The sequence below is a fragment of the Tyto alba genome, unplaced genomic scaffold (assembly GCF_018691265.1).
Source record: "Tyto alba isolate M040663 unplaced genomic scaffold, T.alba_DEE_v4.0 Super-Scaffold_1, whole genome shotgun sequence".
Lineage (NCBI taxonomy): Eukaryota > Metazoa > Chordata > Aves > Strigiformes > Tytonidae > Tyto > Tyto alba.
Window position 1 is genome coordinate 9,899,249 of NW_024881261.1, and position 19,574 is coordinate 9,918,822.

At 50.1% G+C, this 19,574-nt stretch overlaps 1 protein-coding gene across 2 annotated transcripts; it reads right to left on the minus strand.

Annotated features, from left to right (window-relative positions):
* Positions 1-6,362: 6,362 nt before the first annotated feature.
* ADRB1 (adrenoceptor beta 1) lies at positions 6,363-19,325 on the minus strand. Of its 2 annotated transcripts, XM_042792240.1 has the most exons (3): positions 18,009-19,325; positions 8,331-8,385; positions 6,363-7,224 (listed from the first exon to the last, which is right to left on the minus strand). In XM_042792240.1, the coding sequence occupies exons 1-3, from the start codon at positions 19,284-19,286 to the stop codon at positions 7,214-7,216; spliced, it is 1,344 nt and encodes a 447-aa protein (XP_042648174.1). In that variant the 5' UTR covers positions 19,287-19,325; the 3' UTR covers positions 6,363-7,213. The 2 variants fall into 2 exon arrangements, with proteins under 2 accessions (XP_042648174.1, XP_042648167.1); XM_042792233.1 differs by lacking the exon at positions 6,363-7,224 and having other exon boundaries at positions 8,029-8,385.
* Positions 19,326-19,574: the final 249 nt, after the last annotated feature.

Genomic DNA, 19,574 nt, shown 5'->3' on the forward strand with positions numbered 1-19,574 from the left:
AGTATCAGTGGGGAAGCATTTGACCACAGAGTCAGATGTCCCACAAAGACCTAAGAGAGCCAAGTGCTGCAGCCTTCCCGTGGGGCCTCTCACCACCCGTCTCTGCCCCCAGACAGCACTCTCCGGTGCTGCTGCTGTGTTTCTAAGGTCTTGAAGCATACCTGTCACACTGTCACATTGCCTCGTAATGATAACTCCATCATAAGCATTATGCTCTGGGTCACTCTTGACCAGACAGGATGAGCTTAGAAATGAATTATGGCTACAGAAAATGAGGGCTTTGAAGGAGTGCAGAAAGGGTCCAAGTCTTCTAGCTTTGGATGCCTACTTGTGTACCAGACCCCAGGAAATACCTGTGTTTATGGGAAGGAATATTTTCACATGTCAACAATTTTCATGCGCACCAGGCCTCATGCAGTTTTTCTCTCCACTTACAATATTGCGTATTTTATATGATAAAGTTTGAAGCATGGCTTTTGTGCATGAATGATAGAGTTTCCATAATATTTTTTCATATGCAGAGACATTTTGTTTTGATCTCATGGGGCATGAGTCAACTCCTATTTGAGGCCACTGGACTCCTTCCAGTGACCTTCCCGGAGCCTGTCTAGCAGGGCAGTAAAGGCCTGATGCGTTGTAGGTGCAAGCTAGCATGACCTGATAAGGCTCAGGGCAGCTTAACAGAGCAGGTCAATCAAAAAAAAGCCTAGATCAGAAAGCTGTGCCAATAGCCTTCAGTGTGCTTGGTGCAAAAACAAAGTCTCTGCCCCAGAAATGCACATGCTGCAGCATCACGAGTGCCCTTGGACAAGTTGTCAGCAGTGGGTGTTTGGCCCTGCAAGATCTCCAAAGTTTTCCCATCCAAAGCAGGTGCCAAGGCCCTTAATCTCAAGGCTGCAGGAGTGAGGACTCTTTTGGCTGAGCTCCTTGAGTGGGACAAACATGACCCTGAGTTGCCTGGATTACACAGGCCAGGTCCTGCACCCTCACAAAAGCAGCAGCTCTGAGGACCCGACCTGGCTGCTCGGGAGTGCTGCCTGCACGATGATGCACGATTGCACAGCAGAGCTGGGTTCAGACTCCAGCACCACTTCCCATGAAGACCCCGAAAGCATGCCAGGCTGATTCCCATGAAGACCCTCAAGCCCCGCCATGCAAGTGTGGGATCCCACACAAATTCAGGCATGTGCACATGCAGTATGCATGAATTTTATTCTCCTTTCCTAACGACTGTTGGAAGAGTTATTTCCTTTTCTGGTAGGAGAAAGTTTCGATGGTGAAATGTCAGGTTCCCCAATTCAGCAAAATTCTGGCAATTTGCCCCAGCTCAGAAAGGTGCCCCTGTTCTGAAGGGCCATCAAGGAAGAGAGCGCACCCAGGCTCTGGAAAACACACGTCAGACCCCAAAGAGCAACAAAGAAGTCAGGCCCACAAAACTACTCCTTGAGCATCCTCTCCGTTTACACGGCTTACTCACAACTCCAGAGCTCTGTTATCGATGAAGAGCTAGCGAGAGGTGTTTGTGCCATGCTGCTCAGCACACAGCATCTCTGTGGTTGCCCAGAAAGCGGTCAGTGAATGGCACTGTGGAGAGGTTCAGAGCAGGGAGTCAATGAGAAAGGTCCAGCAGGTGGTAGCCTCTGCCTGGCACTGCTGCCAGGGACCCGGGACTCAGCTTCAGCCCTGCGTCCCGCAGCACGTGGCCGCATGGGTGGCTCCTCCACCGCCGGGCCTGCTAAGGGAATGGCACATGATTTGGAAATGAAGCAAAATATTTAGTGTTTATGAAACAGCTCCTAAGAGTTTTAAAAAGGGACTAGTGGTGTTTGCACACAAGCTGGCCAGGCTCTAACACAGTGCACGCTCTGTTGTGTCAACTCCCACACCTGCTTAAGATGTTTTTTAAAATCCCCATGAGATGAGGGAGCCAAACAACTGAGTCTAATCAGCCCTGTCTCGGTGCTCTCACTAGAGCCACACTGAAAATTTTTGCTAATGGAGTTGCGGGATGCTATGGAAAACCTTCTCTCCAAAGAGTCTCTGTTCACATCTGAAGCTAAGGCTGGTGAAAAGCAGGGGGTGGGGCTGGGAGGGGGCTGCTGTGGGGGCAGCCTGGGTGCAGAGCCCTGCTCCTGGGGCTGATCCAGTGCTCCCTGGGAAGAGGGCAGACCTCCAAGGGTGTCCAAGCCTTGTAGCCCTGCAGCCCTCTGCCTGCTCAGTGCAGGAAGGGGAGAGCAGCAGCTCATCTAGCGCTGCCTCGATCCCCTCCCAAGCAAAGAGAAAACTAGGTCAAAAAAGAATAAGGCTGAAGCACATTTTCTTGTGCTTTCCCCAACTACCAGAATTGCCAAATGTACTTTTCACTGTGTGTTTTTGTTTTCTATGCCAGAAAGTTTCTGGACCCCTTCTTAGCAACGTGGGTCCCCCTCTCTCTTGTATCACTTGCAGAAGGTCCTGCCTGGACCGTGTTTGCTTTTAGGGTGACACCAGGATTCAGTCCATAAAAGGTTATTGACCTGGGAAGAGAGATTTTCTAGAATTTAAGGGCTGGGCAACTTCTTGGAAATTGCCTTATCAGCATGGCTACAAGCTGGAGCTTTAACAACCCTTCCTGAGCTGCACGTCTCGTGTTCCTATTCCTGCAGTTTGGTATTCGTCTCTGGACACGTATGCTTACTTTGCAATTTGTTATTTAAAACAGATTTGGTCCAAGATTGCCACGAAAACATGAAGCCAAGCTCAATTGCTTTGCTGTTACTGAAGTTAGGTGTCAGCATAGTCCCAGAGCAAAGCAGCAAAAGGGAGCAGACATCTGTGCACAGACTGTGTAAAGGCTGGTGCCACGAATCTTGCAGGTCATCCTTCTTCGCTGGTGGAGAAGGGTATTGCTGGGGGGGTGCTGAGGGTTGTTATCAGCAGAAGCATAAGGTGGTAAAACAGGAACAGAGAGGCACTGACTTTGCATAGCAAGGAGCGTCACCAGGCCACAGGCTGGTCTTTAAGACCAGTGGAGGAGGACTGAGAGGAAATGGATGAGTGCAGCACTCCGGAGATTTAAAACAAAACCTGATGATATAGTAACATCTGCTGGAGGTGTGAGCCCACGCTTACACAGGGACAGGCTCGCTCTGAAGTTTCACAGCATCAGGAGGGGTTGGTTCACCGTAAACCCCATGGGGATCTGCAGTGCCTCAAGCCTTCCCTGGCAGAGCAGATCTGGCAGTCCAGCCAGGGCTGCCACCCCTTGTCCTCCCCCAGCTCCTCCGCCAGTGCCTTGGCCCAGCCCAGGTTTTGGGGCGATGCTGCTAGCTGCTGCATGGCCAGGCAGTCTTCACCCCACCTGCAACTGGGGGGCTCGGGCAGGCATCTTTCCAGGAGAGCTGTAGAGAGCATGGGCTTTGCATCTGGGATCCAGTCCTTATCCCCAAGGGGCATGGCGCAGATCTGAGCGAGGATCGCAGGAGTTGGCCAGCAAAGCCCTTCGGTGCTGACGGCAAAAGCTAGTGTCTGCCTTGCAAACAAATGTCCACAGAGCCATGGACACGCAGTGCCAGTAACTTCACCTCCTGAATCACTGCCATGATAATCCTGTTTGCTCAGTCTTAGTGACTGAAGAGAGCCCTAACCAAGAAAAACAGCAGGATTATCCTCCAGCACCTGTTTGCACTGAAAGGATTATCATAGCTGGCTGCACCAGATGACGTCCTCTAGGTATCACCATGAAAGCAGCCTGAGCGACATGGCAACCCACCAGAAGAAGACCTCTCTCTGCTTCTGCATGCCCCTTTCCCAGATATTTCCAGCACAGCAGCTGGAAGCAGCTTGCAGATGGAGGCCAGTTCGTGCGGATACAAGTGTAGTGTTTGCATCTCTCCAGCACACAGACTTGTTCTCCGAATAGCATCATCTCCTGTTTGACTGTCTAACAGGGAGGCAGCGTGAAAAATTTGGGCTGTAAGCTGCGGAGCTCAGAAAGTAGACAGCAGCTTTAATGCACTTTAAAACAAGTTCTTTTCCCTGTTCATCATTCCTTATACTTTTGTTGTTCAAGTACAGTGATCCATTCACATTACAACATGTCATGGCTCTGTTGTGCTGCATTTGCATCCACAATACAATGGTAACTGATGTAAGAGCTATTTCACTTCAGGATGAATATGTTTGATTGCAGAAAAAGAGATCTTCCTTAGAGCTGTTTACATGGGAAAGCAGGAAAACCAAAAAGATCCAGAGAAATTTTGGAGGGACTCAGCTCATCAGTGAATGGTTAGCTCAGGCAACAGGAATGTAACCCTCCTGTCACTGGAGGACATCTGTTTAACCTCACCTTCCAGACATGAAATTTAGTCCACTGTGCTCTCTCGGCTTTTTTTTGGGCTCACCTTGAATGTTAAGGTTAGCTCAACTGCCATGAAGTTGCCACCAGGCTTTGCGGCAGTGCCCTGAGGGCTGGTTGTGCCACCGGTTTCAAAGCCTGAAAAGGAGCTTTAGGAAGTGAGGAGGGATGCTTTGGAGGGGAGGTGGCCACCATCTTCACACCTGTGGAAATGATTTAAGTGGGGGAGTTTGAGTGTAAAAGAAGTCCCATGTGCCAGGGGCCCCTCTGGTCCTGGAGTGTTGCACAAACGTGTGATTCCCTGAAGCAATGCTAACGTGCTGCTGTCATCACACTGCAGTGGTGTCACACAGGCCTGGGAACTCGGGCTGTGGCCAAGCACTTTTGCTCCCACTCTGCCAGCACCAGATCAAGTGTTCTGAGCCCCTTCAGGGCAGGGTACCTCTCAGCGGTGGTAACTTTTAGTCCACTGTGGAGCTGCAAGGAAGGCACAGTGTCCCTTAATGGTTCAGAGAGGTGCTGCGGCTGCCCCAAGGCCTCCATGGCATGAGGTAACTCCTTTCCCATCATTCTTCTCAAGAGCATCCTCCTGTCCCTTAAGCAGAGGCCTTGGTGAACGAATTACTGCAGTCACAGATGTTTTTTTCTATAATGGAATGTAACATTAAACTAAACACTGGAACACAGAGACAAACAATGCAAAAAAATCAGTGGAATAATCCTTAGCTTGTAATGATTTTTGCAAAACATTGTTGAAATTAGGTTTTATTGGAACAAAAATGTATTTATCATATCTGTCAACACTGGAAAATGATGTTTAAATTAAAACTTTATTTTAAACCCTGAAGATGTCCCAGAAGTGAGATGATATTTATAAATAGCTTATCAAACACCACAGTATAAAAAGTACATTTACCCTCTTGCTATTGAGTCAAATTCATTGTTATGTATGAGATGGGAATTAGTTTTACCCTTCTGACTATCAAAACAGAGAAAAAAATTAAAACCATAGGGAGAAGAGCAACAATACCCCACGGGTCAGAGTCTCATGTGAAAAGGACCATAGGAAAATTGTCCCCGTTGGAAAAGGCCACCCCAGTGACAAAGCTTGTCTAGATCTGGGCCAAGATTAGGCAGTAGCAAGCAGCAGAGACCTCTGACCCCTGCCGTTGTGCACAGGATTTCAACCTCTGATGTGCTTAAAAGATGTTCTCAAGCCCTGAGCCAGCCAGGTCCCCATTTAAACTCATTTACGCTGTGGATGGGTGGCTCTTTCCAAAGTCTTCACCCTGTTGTTTTTGGCCATGGCTTTGACAGGACAGCAGGACTGCAGACAACTTCTTGTGCCAGCTCAGCTTCAAAGCAAGAAATGTCCTGTGGTCCTGATACCATGTACTGCCAAGGCTCTTCTGACATGGCTGAATAACGTATTTTATAAATCGGGCATAAGACAGACTATACAGCTGTTTTACCCAGCCACGAACCTCCACGGGGCTGCTGACACTGGTGTCCTCCTCCCCAGTGCTTCCCATGTTCCCAGTGCTTCCTGGCATCTCTCGTGCTGTGCTCAGCTACCAAAGGGTAGAGCCCACCTGGGTTTTTAGGGGTGCTATCTGAGATATCAAGTAGCCCCACTGCAGTGGTGACGATGCCTCTGCCAGAGGAGACCAGTGGCTGCCAGGTGGTGAGGGCTGACACCCCCTCCTCCCCGAACCAACAGCTGTGATTTAAGGGTCCTCTTACAAAGCCTTCTTTTTACTGGAGAGGGGATCAGAAATATTCTCCGTGGCTATTTCAGTCTTTGAACCTCAGATAGAGGAGACTGCATTCCTTTATCCTGGCTCCATTAAAAGCCCATTAAAAAAGACAAATGTTTTCTTTCTTGGGGCCAAGCAGAGCCAGTGTGCTCTGCCCTGGTCGTGGCTGTGGCCATAGCCCAAATGGCTACGTATGTGGGGGATGGAGACAATGGGCTGCGATACAGCCGCACAAGTGCAGCCCGTCGGGATGCTGGCTGGCTGCAGGCCATGCAGCAGCCCGGGCCATGCCGTGCAGAGGCCATCACTGAAGCGGCAGGCAGCCAAGGATAATGCTGCGAAGCTGCCCGGAGAGGGGAGATGGGAAGCTGGTGGGCAGAGCCGAGGCCCGCGGGGCGAGAGGCTCCGAGCGGCAGCGGCCGGGAGCCGAATGGTGACATGGGGAGATAAGGCTCTTGATGGATGGACCTCAGAAGGTTTGAAGGTTTTTGTTCTGTTTGGATAAGCAGTCAAATATTCACACAGATAAGCTTCAAAAATGCATCTGATCTGAAGCCCTTTGTATCTTAAAATGCAGGGCTGGAAATAGAACAAGAGAATTCCTCTGGAGCTTTGCTGGCTCCTGGGCTTTCCTTCACCAGCACCAGACTATCCAGAGCTACCCATGCAAACAAACCAACAGTCAGGAGAGCTCTAACAGCCAGAGCCTCCCTGAACCTCAGGCATTCAACTGTGCCTAGGTACCAACTTATAGCTTGGGGGATAGGGGAGGTGGTCCTTCGCTTGGTCACTCTCTGTGCTTTGTCATCTTGGTCTACATAGCTGCTGCAGGTGGTTTAAAACATTGTTAAGGAAACGCCCTCGCTAACATTTGTGTATATCTTAACATATCCGTTGGCACAGAGTTCATATAACATTGCCTGGCACCTCCTCACCAGCAGAGTTATACCCACATTGAGCAGCTCATTGCGTGCAAAGTTCTGCAATGACCTGCTGATGAACGGTTGATGGTGGCAAGACCAGACAGCACCACAGATGACCTTGGCAGACTCCCACCCTCCTCGTGCACCATGCTCAGACCTAGATGAGGGCGGCAGGCAGCACCAAAGGCGGCCAGCAATCATCCTGCAACTTAAAATTGTAGTGCTTGAGTAGAGTGCTTTTGGAGAGTGCATCATTTCCTTGGAAATAAATTATGACGTTGTGCTCTACTCCAGCGAGTTTCCTTGTACCATGAGTTGTTTAAACAGTTTCTCATTATGTATTTCCCATTAGGACAAAAAAAAAAAAAACAGACCAGAAAGCCTGAGGCACCAAGGCTGGTAGAAAAAGGAAATCCTGCTCTGACCACCCGAGTGGGCAGAGAGCAGCTCCCCGGCTCTCGGTGGGTGCTGGTGGATCCAGTGAAGGTTTGGGGGAGGAAGGGGCAAGCAGGAGCAGCAGCAGTTTCTGGCTCTGCAGAAAGTCTTCAGATGACCCGAACACCTTTCAGGTTCACCTTTGAGCAAATACAACTCCCGATCAGTTATGCAGGGTTTCTCTCTGAGCATCCCCCTGCTTTGGAATGTCTTGGGGAGGACCCAGGTCCAAACCCAGAGGGCAGAGCCGCAGTGGGCTTTCAGCAAGCCGAGGGAGTCCACCCCATCCAGGGTCAACTCATTGCTTCCCCTTTCCCCTTGTACCTCCTCAGCCTTCCCAACTTGCTATTTATATCTTTGCCCTAATGAGTCCCCACCATCCACCCGCTAGCTTTAACCTCTTCCTTGCCAAGTGGTGTTTGGAGTTTACATGAGAAAGTTGTTTATGTTATATAGCTTTGTAATAGTTTCCTCCTACACCACCTCCCTTCCTTCCCCAATAAAAAGCCCTACAGCGCACTCAGAAAAGCCCGTAAACAAAGGAGGAGTTTGGGGACCCTTCCAGCTTTCAGTGAACCCAGTGGGGAAATGATGTCTCTCTTGAAGGATGTTAAAGCCTGAGCTCATAATAGGAAACTAGTGTGCACCCTAAGTAAGGCATTGCCTACTTGCAGCTACCTAGTATAAAATACAGATGTCCATACAGCAGGCCACAAGTCATCACTGGACATAGGGGATTAACACCGTGTGCCTTTCTCAATGGTCAGGATGGCGTTGATGGTGGTAAGCCGATGTGTTTTCTAAGCTCCAAATACTTGACATTGTGACAAGTGAGCAGGAAAAGGAGAGCACAAAAAGGCAGCAGTGTTTTGAACTCACCTAGATTGATGAACAGAAGCAGAAGGCAATGAAAATCCATTAGCCTGACTGTTCCCTGCAGAGGAAAAACAGGCACACAAAATCCAATTCATTATTCTCTTTCTTATTTAATGCTAAGTAAGTCACTGAACTTTACTACTTGATCTATCCATTTTCTTTAGTAGTAGGGCTGCAGGAAATCTTTCTCTTCTCAAAGGCGGTTTCAAGTTTCTCACTGATATCATGTAAAAAATACTTGGAGTATAAGAGTAAAAAATAACCACATTTCAAAGGGAGCCCAAGCCATGCAGATAATGATAATTTTTCTCTTCTGAAGTGCAGAACCGAAGAGTGGAGGTCCCTGGGAACTCAGAGCACCATTGTTCTTCTTCCAGGCCGTTATCTGGAGACAGGTCCTCCGATAGACTCCGATGAGGCCACTGAAGGGATTATCTGCTCAGAGTGCTAATGGCATACATTTGACAACATCAACCATTTAATTTATGAGGTGCCTTGTAACGTAAAGGCAAAGATACCCATACAAAGCCCAAGCACATCCGGTGTAATTAAAAAGTGTCCGATCAAAGCCCAGCCTGCTCTACAGCACCAGTTTCTTAATTATGGCTACATAAAAATGTGCCACCTTCCTAAAAGGCACCTTAGCAGACTTTGGACAGTGATGGCAGTGTTATATAATGAGAAATATATTAATGGAAACGATCCAGCACTGAAATCATTCCAGACTTTTTATCATCACATTCCTTGTTCCTGCATGAGTGAAGTGCACAGGAATAAAAGCAGTTAAACATCATCCACCAGAAGACCCACACGATGGGGATTACTTAAAAGGTACTAATAGCTCACTGGTGCCTGTCAGTGTTGGGATCCACACAAAGACATCGGGCAAACAGAGCTGCTCTTCCTGGGGAATTATTTTTCCACTGACCATGGCTCGTTGCCATGTCACCCTCCTGCAGCTGGGGACAGCTTAGTGCTCTCACCCAGTACCCGAGTTGCTCTTTCAGCTCCCCTGGTTCCAATCTCTGCCAAAAGTTGAGGAGTCCATCCCATGCTCTTCACTCTGGTCTAGCTACGCAGCAGATAATCAGACTTATACCATGTTTTTCTTCTATCGCACAAATATTTGTACAAAACTAAATTTATTTTCACTTTTCACATGCAATGAGAAGCTTAATGGCTTAGCCACTAAGCTTCTGAATATAATATTCAGAGCGGTCCCTGAAGGGAGTGAACATTTGGGTGGTGAGTCCTGCTTTTCCAATGCAGCTCAAGCAAAACAACAGGTCAGAGGGTGCTGGTCTGGGTGTCAGCTTCTGCAGCATCACCACCAGCCATGAGGTTTGTGATCACAGCGATGGATCCAAATCAGGGCCACTACCAAACCAGACGACCTCAGCCCCATCACCCTGCATGTTCCCATGCCCCTCGTGCCATTACAGGTGTTTGTGCAACCTGTGTGGATCAGCTGAAACAAACCTTTTCAGAAAGGGCTGGTTTTCAGCCAGAGGAGCCCATTGCCCACATGGTTACACAGGCAGCAGAGCCAGTCCGGGCAGTGGGACGTGCAATGGGGGGTTGAAGGCTGGGGAGGGTGCAGGCACCAGCCCTGGGTTGGATGGGCTGATGCCAAAAACCACAGACATGCATTCACCCTGTTGCCAGCTAGCTGGTAACCACCTGGCAGCAAAACAGGAACAAAACCTCTCCCATGGATGCTCTCAAGGTGATTTAGAGCACTGTTACAATACCTGTTGTTACTGGCAATGACTGCAGCAGCATCTGCCTTGCACCGAGTATTATATAAAAGCTTCAAAAAGCTCAAGTATTTGACACAAGCTGATTCGCGAGCAGATCAGATGCTCCTGTGTCAGACCTGGGATTTCAGGTGCAGCCTGGGCACACTGGTGTTGTGGCCGTCCTAGGCTGGTGATGGGAGCCTGCCAGGGTACCAGAGATGCTTCACTCGGGGGGGCAGGGTGAGCAACAGGTTGCCTCCTCACCCCTCCTGCCTCCCCCTTGCCTCTGCCGCCGTACTGCAGTGAGGGTAGCTGCCTGCCAGGGAAAACATCCCGCACCGCACGTCGTGTCGTAAGCGAGCTAATTGAGAGCTTATTTGACGGGTCCCAAGCGAGTATTTAGGGGAAGAACAGACAAACAAAACATCCCTCGCTGAAGGCCGGCTCTGCAAGTGGGCGAGCTGCTAAACAATGGGAGCTTTGTGGGACGTCTCCCAATTTACCTGCTCCAGTCCAAGAGGAAGTGCTCCTCCCTCCGCAGCACAATGGTGGGTCGGCAAGCCCCGAGGGGGGACACAGGCTGGCACACACCTTTGTGTTGCAGGATACCTCCTCGGTCCCCTCCAATGCTTGGGTAGGTGAGGGGGGGCAAGTTGTACACCCAAATGGGAGCAGAGGGAGGGTGGCTAGGGGCAGCGTGTGCTGTCCCTGGGGGGTGGCAGCACTTTGTCCACCACTGTGGCTTGCACAGGGTGCCAGCAGCATCTGTAACTCTCACTGGACCAGTCAACGAGGGGCTCTTCATCTGTACGTGGGAACTTTAATCCAGAGTGTTGTTCTCCCTTCCCTGCTAGGAAATCCTGCCAGGGGCTTGTCTCAATTCCTTCTTCTTAACATGCACTCTCTAAACTTGGGTCACAAAGCACTGTTTAAATTTTATTGCATGGCAAATCTTTTGTCTTGAACTGTCGTCCCTGCATTTTTTCCTTACAGTGGCAGGGTATTCTGCAGTCCCGTTTTGAGGGAGGGCAGCTGACAGCCTCTCATGGGGCTGCAGCACTCACCTGGCCCTGCAAAATGACTTGTTGGTAGCTGAAATATTTATGCACCTAGCAGCTGCTGAGATTTTTGAGCTTTTTAGTGGCTCTGATTGCCTCTTTTGTGTATACATTTAAATCTGCCTTTCAAAGCGCTGCGCCAATGACCTTAAAAACAATTACCAAAAAAATTTTGGTAGGAAAAATTCTAAATATCATGGCTTTGAGAGAGACACTGGGTCAGGCATGGAAAGGTACATCACTGCCTAGAGACACACAACATCAGCTAATGGCTGGAGCACCAAACTAGTAGAATATCCATTTAATCTCATTAAGGACAACGGAATTTGATGCATTACACAGGATCAGAAGGGAAAGGCACACCTCCAGCTTCTGTTTTCTTCTTCAGGTTGTGGACCTGGAGGTCAGGGCTTATTTCCTATTTTTCTGTGACTTTTGCACTTTGGTGCAGCTGGTATTAGTAACTCTGAGCATCAGACATGGGAGGAATGGGTACAACCAAACCCAGACACTGCCTGGCATCTGGTACTGTTCAGATCTGGATGCAGACTGCTGCCAGGGCACAGCCGAAAAACTTGTGCTGCTGGGTGCTAAGGCCGAGCAAGCAAACACTGCCACGAAAAACACGGGAGCCGAGCGGGTGGGCAGGCAAAATGGCGAAGCAAATGTGTGTACCACGCTGCCAGTTGTCTTGAACCAGGAAGCCGATCGCCAGTTTACATAACAAACCCAAACACGCTTCCATTTCCAGCACGGCGGGCCCGATTCTGTCACTGGTGTTTGCGGGAGGGAGCAATGACTCAGGGGAGCGGCGCGAACGGCAGCTTGCACCAGCACGCCCGAGGCAGCGCGGGCGCACCCTGCACCCTGCAGCACCCACCATGCCAGAGGATGACGGCTCCAGGCTGGGTGAAGACTCCAGGGTCTGTGAAACTTGGTGTAAGCTGGAGCCCCTCGGAGAGGAGGGGAAGATGCAAGGCAGGAGGCATGTGTCCTGGGAGCCGTGGATGGCCAGGGAGCTGCGCAGCATCACTTCTGCTGAGAAGCTGCTCAGGTTTGCTTTAGTCTGCTGCTCTTATCCAGAAAAAGTAAGAAAAACTTTTAAGGATGTTTGAGGCATGTTTCAGCTGCCAGTCCCTCGGTGGCATGGTCCTGTATGGAAAGTAACTTACCTCTCACACTTCTTAACCTGCTTTTCTATAACGCATCTGCTTGGTACGTCCCTATGCAAACCAGTCAGACTTTACCAGCAAAAGATAACACCTGTAGTATGGTAAAAGATGTCCCAGTTTTTGCTGTTTGCGGTAACAACCCTGGGTTTGCTCGCCAGCATCATCTTTTTTATCCTTTTCCCATCTCTGTCACTTTTTTGAGCACAGTTTGACAGCCTGAAGTTATTGAATTGCACGAATAAATCACCTGCTGTTACCACGGCTGTTCCTTGCAGATGGACAGGCATACAAACGTCTCAAATAAAAAGCATATTGATTTCTTCTGCAAGATGATTATCACAAATATTGTTGATCTTACATTATATCTGATTGTTTATATAAAGAGAAAGACTCCTTACTTCCTCCTGGGGTGTTTTGGAATTTGGCAGGCTCTGAAAGCAAGTCAGTGGTGCATAGGGTAATGCTCCTCGCAGGGAGTGTGCTTAGTGCTATTGCAGGAGATCACATTAGTGCTTTTGACACGATCAAACAGAAAGTTCCAGCTGAACAATGACTTTTTAGGATGAAAAGTGAAATGTTAAGAAGGTGTGTACGTCTCCATGAATTTGCTTCATTTCACTCCCTGATGTGGCGGTAACAGAACTATTTTTAGGTATAATCCTTCAAACAGAACACGACTTCTCCTTTCTGATTAGTACAAAGCTGGCTGCTAGTCAAAGGATAATTATTTCCCAACACATCACCTAACACACAGCAGCAAACAAAACACTCATTATTTGAGCTATCCAGTGTTAACTGTTGTTTAGCAGTTAACATTTTCTTGACAGCTTTGAATAGGACTAATTGCTCCAGCTTCATTAGCAGAGGTCATTTACTGCTGGTAACAATACTTTTCTGGAGATAGTCTCTCGTGTAAGATTAGATTATCAGGTCAAATTCTGCTCCCAGTGGCAATGATGTCTGACCGCATTTGGCCTCAAGAAAGTCTGCTCTTTCAGTTCATAGCTGCACAATTTCCAGCCCTGCAGCTGATATATTACATAAAGGAAGTAAGTGCACTCCACCGGATGGGAAATCACAATAAATTAGGAAAGTGTGCAGCACAAGGAAGGTTTGCAAATTAGCCACTTAAAAGCTATTAATAAAACCTCAACTTCAGATAGCGTTTAGGAAAAAAAAAAATAAATCTGATAAAGAAGTTGTCCTTATACTTGAAAACACGTGCATACCTGAAAGGGAAAGCAGCGTTTGCAGAAGAACCGGTGCGTGCTGTATGACAAACACCCGGCTGATGCTGTCAAGTGCTGCGTGTGCCATCGGCACAGTGCAGATCACAATTTTAAGCCACATTTTTTGCACATAGTTTAATGTGTTCATCAGTTACTGCTTGGAGCTACAGTCAGTTGACGCCGAGGGTTGCGGTCTCAAGGCGCAGTGAATTTGCAGGAGTGCTTTTGTGCAGCTCTCACCGGTGGGGAGGTTCCTGCAGGCACTTCGACAGCCTGCCGTGTGGCTGAAACATCCTTAACTTTCCTGAACACACAGAAAACTGAAGCCAGGCTTTCCACCCGATATATTCCCATTTAAGCACGTGGAGAGATGCAGCCTTCCTTTCAGAAGTTCTGAGCAAACACTGCTCAGAGTGCAGCCGGCGCCTTTGAGAATCAGGCGTCTTGCACGTGGAACTCTCAGGCACCCTCACCGAATAATGTTGGTCTTGGCAGGCACAGGACGTCTTCTCCAAGTGGATTTCTGTTTTACCTGTGTCTCCCTTTCCTGCAGGCCTGTGGCTCTTTGCTGTTACTTCCCTGCCCACGTACGTGTGCAGCCGCATGCCTACCACCTATACTTTCTGACTTGCAGCTCCAATTGCTAATCCACGTCTGGTTTTTGTCAGAAAAAAATATTCATCCTGAGCGTTTGACTCATTGCCTCCGGAGTATTTCAGCTGCCCCGTAACACTTTTCAGAGTATCCTTCTCAGCGGAGAACAGCCTGTTCTGAGCATGATCCATGGCAGACTGCTCGCCAGCAGCCTCCCCTTCCTCGCACACATGCATGCCATATGTCCTGCTCTGTCCGCACCATTACTGTGCCACCGTCTTTTTTATACCATGCAAGACGGACCGGCATCCGTCATCCACGCTGCCAGGTGGATTATTTTAGCTGTCTCTGAAGGGACTCAACGTGCCAGCCTCCAGATTCTTCCAGCAGGTCCAAATCCTGACCCCTTCACTCACACAGCTGGCCATACTGAGGTCAACAGGCAAAACTCAGCCCGCCTTTCACCTTCCCAATGCCATTGCACTCGTTTAGGGGAAGCATGACCCAGCATAGCTATTCAGCAGGAGAAGCCAAGCAAGTTCTGGCCATAAATTTCCCACCTAAGTGGGAACCCAGGGTCCCAGGGTCCATCCTGCCGAGCCAAAACTTTCATCACTTTTTAAAGTCTAAGGACATGAGCATTCAGATGGTTAAAATTAAGTAGGTGAACTGATCTATGAGACGACAAGCCAAGTCAATTAGACTGTCCCACCCCACGCAGCAGGCACTGTGCTTCCCCAGGATCCAGCACCCTGCTGAGGACGAGGGTTCGACAGCCACTTTAGCTCCCAGGCGGGTGCTGGGGCTGGATCCTGCCCTGCTCTACCCTAGCAGGCTGGGGTCTGGTCCTGCCCTGGCTCGCTGCGATCCCCAACACGCAGGAGGAGGGCAGCGCTACCTCCCCATCCTGTCCCGACCCCGACATGCGCAGCCAGCATCTTATCACAGTCACTGGCATCAGTCATTGCCATCCTGTGAGCCCTTTTGGTCCTGTTGTCTTTGCTAGAATCACAGACAAAACAAGATTTAAAAGAAAAAAAAAAATAAGCATTTGGTGGAAGAACCTACTCCACTTAGTACCTGATCTGACATCACTCCAGCATTTTACAGAACCCATTTCACTATTATCAAGGGAGACACCATTAACTGCAGCTCACATCAAACCCTCATAACATCAATGGAAAAGTATTATTTACTTCCCTGGTTGCTTTATTTTGTCCTTGCCTAAAAGTGTAACATTTTTTTTTTTCCTGAAAATACATCATTAGAAATTGCAAAGGACAAATTTCTTGATTTTTAAAACAAAAAAGTAAATGAACAAATGGTTTCCAAAACCAAACCATTGGCCACCACCCTAAAGAACTTGATTTGGGTTGTCCTCTTCCTGGGATCTGATTTCTGATTTAACTATACTTATGAGTTTAGTAAACCTAAAAATGGCTTCACTTTATTCTGCACTGCCTTTCTGTTGCTCTGTCTGCTATGTATTCATTGCAGTAATGAAAAACTTTATGAAACCACAAGGATACAGTGTACCTTCATAAAGCAATAAAGGAAGACAATCTTTTGGACCAGGGATGCAAATCTGCAGCCCTTCTGTTCACAGTACCTCCTTACTTGGATCAGTCCACAGTGTAACATTCAGTTATCATAATCTGGCCCCCAAGGAATATGTGACTGTTGGCAACACACTGAAGCCACACTACACATAACTATTAGCTTTATGATCTACAAACTAGGTAGTTTTATTTCACCCAGTGACACAGAAGAGGGTTCAGCAGTGTTTAAGTCTGTCCCAGAATCCGATCCTGCTCCAGTTATGCCCCAGCCATTCCCTCAGAGAGAGGTTACTTCCTTTTTTACAGTAAGAGGGAACCAAAGTCTGGACTCCTGCGACCCCGGCTGCCATCTCCCCTTACAGGGCAGGAGCCTCCTCAAGCTGCTTTTTGGGCAGGGGGCTCCTCCGACCTCCACGCCCAGCGCTGGGACCCGGTCCCACCGAGCGCGCACCCCCACCTCGCTCAGGCAGGATCAGGCCCACTGTCAGCATGAGGTGGACTTACTTGGGGGGTGGCGTGTACCGCACATGGAGATTTCTTTCTACTCGAGACCATTTTTAGCTTTCAAATTAACTATCCTCTGTAATCTTAAATATTCTGGTCCCTTGACTCCCAGCTATGTACTCCTAACAAAAAAAAAAAAAAAAAAAAAAAATATTCCAGAGAGGAATAGTGACAGAAGATGAGTGTATTCATTATCAGAGTGGAAACACCTTGTCATTAGCTATTAATTTTAAGGGAAGTCAGCAGACCTCGATGCAACAGGAACACAACCTTATTGGGTTTCAAACACTTTTTTTTACAATACTGTGTCAGGAAAAGCCATTAAGTAGAGTTGTATTGGTAATCTGAGCCATCTTTGGAGAAAAACAAATGCTGTTCTTCCCATTATAGGTAAGTATTGTTTCAAAACCTAGAGACACGCTTGCTTGTGCTCCAATGGTATTTATTGCACATAGACCAATTACTTACACAGTAGTAAATTGCACCAGAGTATAAATACGTTATAAAACACACACAGAGAGGAAAATGGAAATGACAAACAAGTGCTAAAATAACAGCAGATTCATGTGGGCATTTGGAAATAAAAATAAAAATTATAAAGTCTCTTAAGATATTTTAATTTATAATATGGATATATTTACAGTACCTTCATAAAATAATATTTAAAAAGTCACTCTCTCCATAAAACTATAACAGATCAGACAAAACCACAAATCAGGTTCAGGGTCAGTGTTATTCAAACCTCCATTTCATTTCTAATTTGCGTGTGTGTACATGTGTGCAAGTAACATCTTCAAATAACTTTACAACTCCTAACACTGTGCAAAAAAATGGCTTTGTTGCCATTTTTTAAAAAATGTGCAGTAAATTTTTGTTGTTGCCAGGATTTTTTTTTCCCCCTGTTCACCTGTAATTACAATGAACAAGCCTGCAGAAGGCTCCTCGCCCCCCCCCCCTCCACCCCCCCGTCCATAAAATACTATTAGTGGTATGTAAATATGCTGTTTAATATAAACATGGTCCGTTTATTCCCCTGTACAATATGCACAGTTTGAGGTAGAAGTTTCTCAGCCTGACTGCTATTGTCCGGCCGAAGGAGATAAGCACAATAACTCACTGCTTGACGACGCAGAGGGAAAAAGCAGAAGAGTGTGGGTTGGGTTTTTTTACCCCCCTTTCATAATCTACCTGTGCTCCTCGTTACTCATTCTTTTTCTCCATCACTACTCTGCGGAAGAGGGGAGCACAGCTACTCCGAGCTTAAAACTCATCTCTCCCGCGGGGCCGTACTCTCCGCCCGGAGCACCTGCAGCGCCGACGGACCCTGCGCTTCCCCGAAACTGCCCGGTGCTGCGGGTGAGGGACTGAAACCGGGGGTGTCCGACAGCCCCGGGCGAGGTGGGGGACGGCCGGGCCCCGGGCTGCGGCCGATCTCCAGTGCCTCCACGCTCAGGCTCAACCACCGGCACGGTCCTGGGGCAACTCACCCGAGCGAAGGGCGCCGCTGCCACAGCCCCTTCCGAAAGCTGCTTCTCCTAAATATAAGCCAGCTATCTGTGGGACAGGCTGTTTATTTTATTTGTTCCCCGGTCAGTGGGTTTCCTGCTTGCTGTAGTTTCGGATGAGGTATGTCGTGCGTGAGTTCACCTGCTTTTATTCCTAAGTAAACACCCGCTCTCTCCCCACCGAGACAGGGATCAGTTCTGCTTGGCACTAGCCTTACCACCAGCAGTTGCTAGGGATTTCTCTGCTCCCGGGTGTCTCCCTGCCTGCCTTTCCCCCTACCCAGGTCAGACGTGGCCCCCCATGCCTGCCCCCCCCTATACCTTGGACTCCGAATCGGACGTTTTGCTATTTCTCTCCTCCAGGCTGGACTCGCTGCCGCCCTGTGTGCCCCCGTTGCAGTCAGACCAGGTCCCTCCCAGGCTGCGCTCGGGGGAGCCCACGGTGCTGATGAAGCCCCCGGGCAGCGGGGCCAGCTCCCCACCGCTGGCGTGGAGCCGCCGGTCGGCTTTCCTGGGGCAGCAGAGCAGCCTCTTGAAGGCCTTACGAAAGTCAGGGCTGCGGCAGTAGATGATGGGGTTGAACGCCGAGTTGGCGTAGCCCAGCCAGTTGAAGAAAACAAAGAGCCAGTCCGGCACCAGGTCCCTGTTGAAGACGTTGACGATGTTCACCAGGAAGAAAGGGAGCCAGCAGAGGGTGAACACCCCCATGATGATGCCCAAAGTCTTGAGGGCCTTCTGCTCCTTCATGGCCATGATGCGGGAGGTCTTCCGCTTGCTGGCTCGGCCATTGCCGAGGATGGGCTGGTGGTGAGGGGGCGGGGGCGGCTGTGGCTGCTCGTGGCTGCTGTAGAATCGGCCCTCGCACCTATCAATCTTCCTGATCTGCTCCTTGGCCTCTCTGTACACCCGGAGGTACACAAAGATCATGATGAGGAGGGGGATGTAGAAAGAAATGATGGACGAGGCGATGGCGTAAGCCCTGTTGGTGACAAAGTCGCAGCAGCCCGGGTCCTGGTAGCACTCCAAAGCCTGGGGGTCCTCATCCCGCCACCAATGCATCATGATGGGCAAGAAGGAGACCAGGGCAGAGATGGCCCAGACGGTGCAGATGATGCCCTTGGCCCGAGCCTTGGTCATGAGGCTCTGGTAGCGGAAAGGCGAGGTGATGGCCAGGTAGCGGTCGATGGCGATGACGCACAAGGTCTCGATGCTGGCCGTCACGCAGAGCACGTCCAGGGAAGTCCAGCACTCGCAGAGGAAGGATCCCCAGAGCCAGGTCCCCCGCACCACCAGCGTGGCCCCGAAGGGCACCACCAGCAGCCCCATCACCAGGTCCGCGCAGGCCAGCGAGGTGATGAAGAGGTTGGTGAGGGTCTGCAGCCGCTGCGTGCGCCCGATGGCCGCGATCACCAGCACGTTCCCGGCCACGATGAGCAGCACCACCAGGGCCATCAGCAGGCTCATGCCCACCGCCCACTGCTGCGACAGCAGCTCGGCGGGCAGCTGCCTGCTCCCGGGCGGCGGCGCCGCCGTCCCCCCGCCGCCGGCGACGGAGCGGTTCTGGGGGCCGCAGTCGGGCGGCAGCCACCCATCGCCCATGGCTGTGCGGGGCGGCGGGCAGGAAGGGCGGCCCCGGCCCCGGCCCCGGCCCCGGCCCCGGCCCCGGCCCCGGCCCCGGCCCCGGCCCCGGCCCCGGCCCCGGCCCCGCCGCCGCTGCCGCCGCCGCCGCCCCGGGCTGCCGCATGGCCCCGCGCCGCCGGCCCGCCCCGCCCCGCACCGCCGGCGTCACCGCCCGCCGCCCAATCGCCGTGGCGGGGGCGGAGCAGGGCCGCCCCTCCCTGAGCGCGCGCTGCCCGCCGCCGCGGCCCCTCCGCTGCCCGCGCCCTG

Excerpts from the sequence above, each read along its gene's own strand:
- ADRB1 (XM_042792233.1), bottom strand. The coding sequence starts at position 19,286 with ATGGGCGATGGGTGGCTGCCGCCCGACTGCGGCCCCCAGAACCGCTCC. Across the intron at positions 8,386-18,008 it reads CGTCCGATTCGGAGTCCAAG|GGAACAGTCAGGCTAATGGA; the intron begins GTATAGGGGGGG and ends TTTCCTCTGCAG.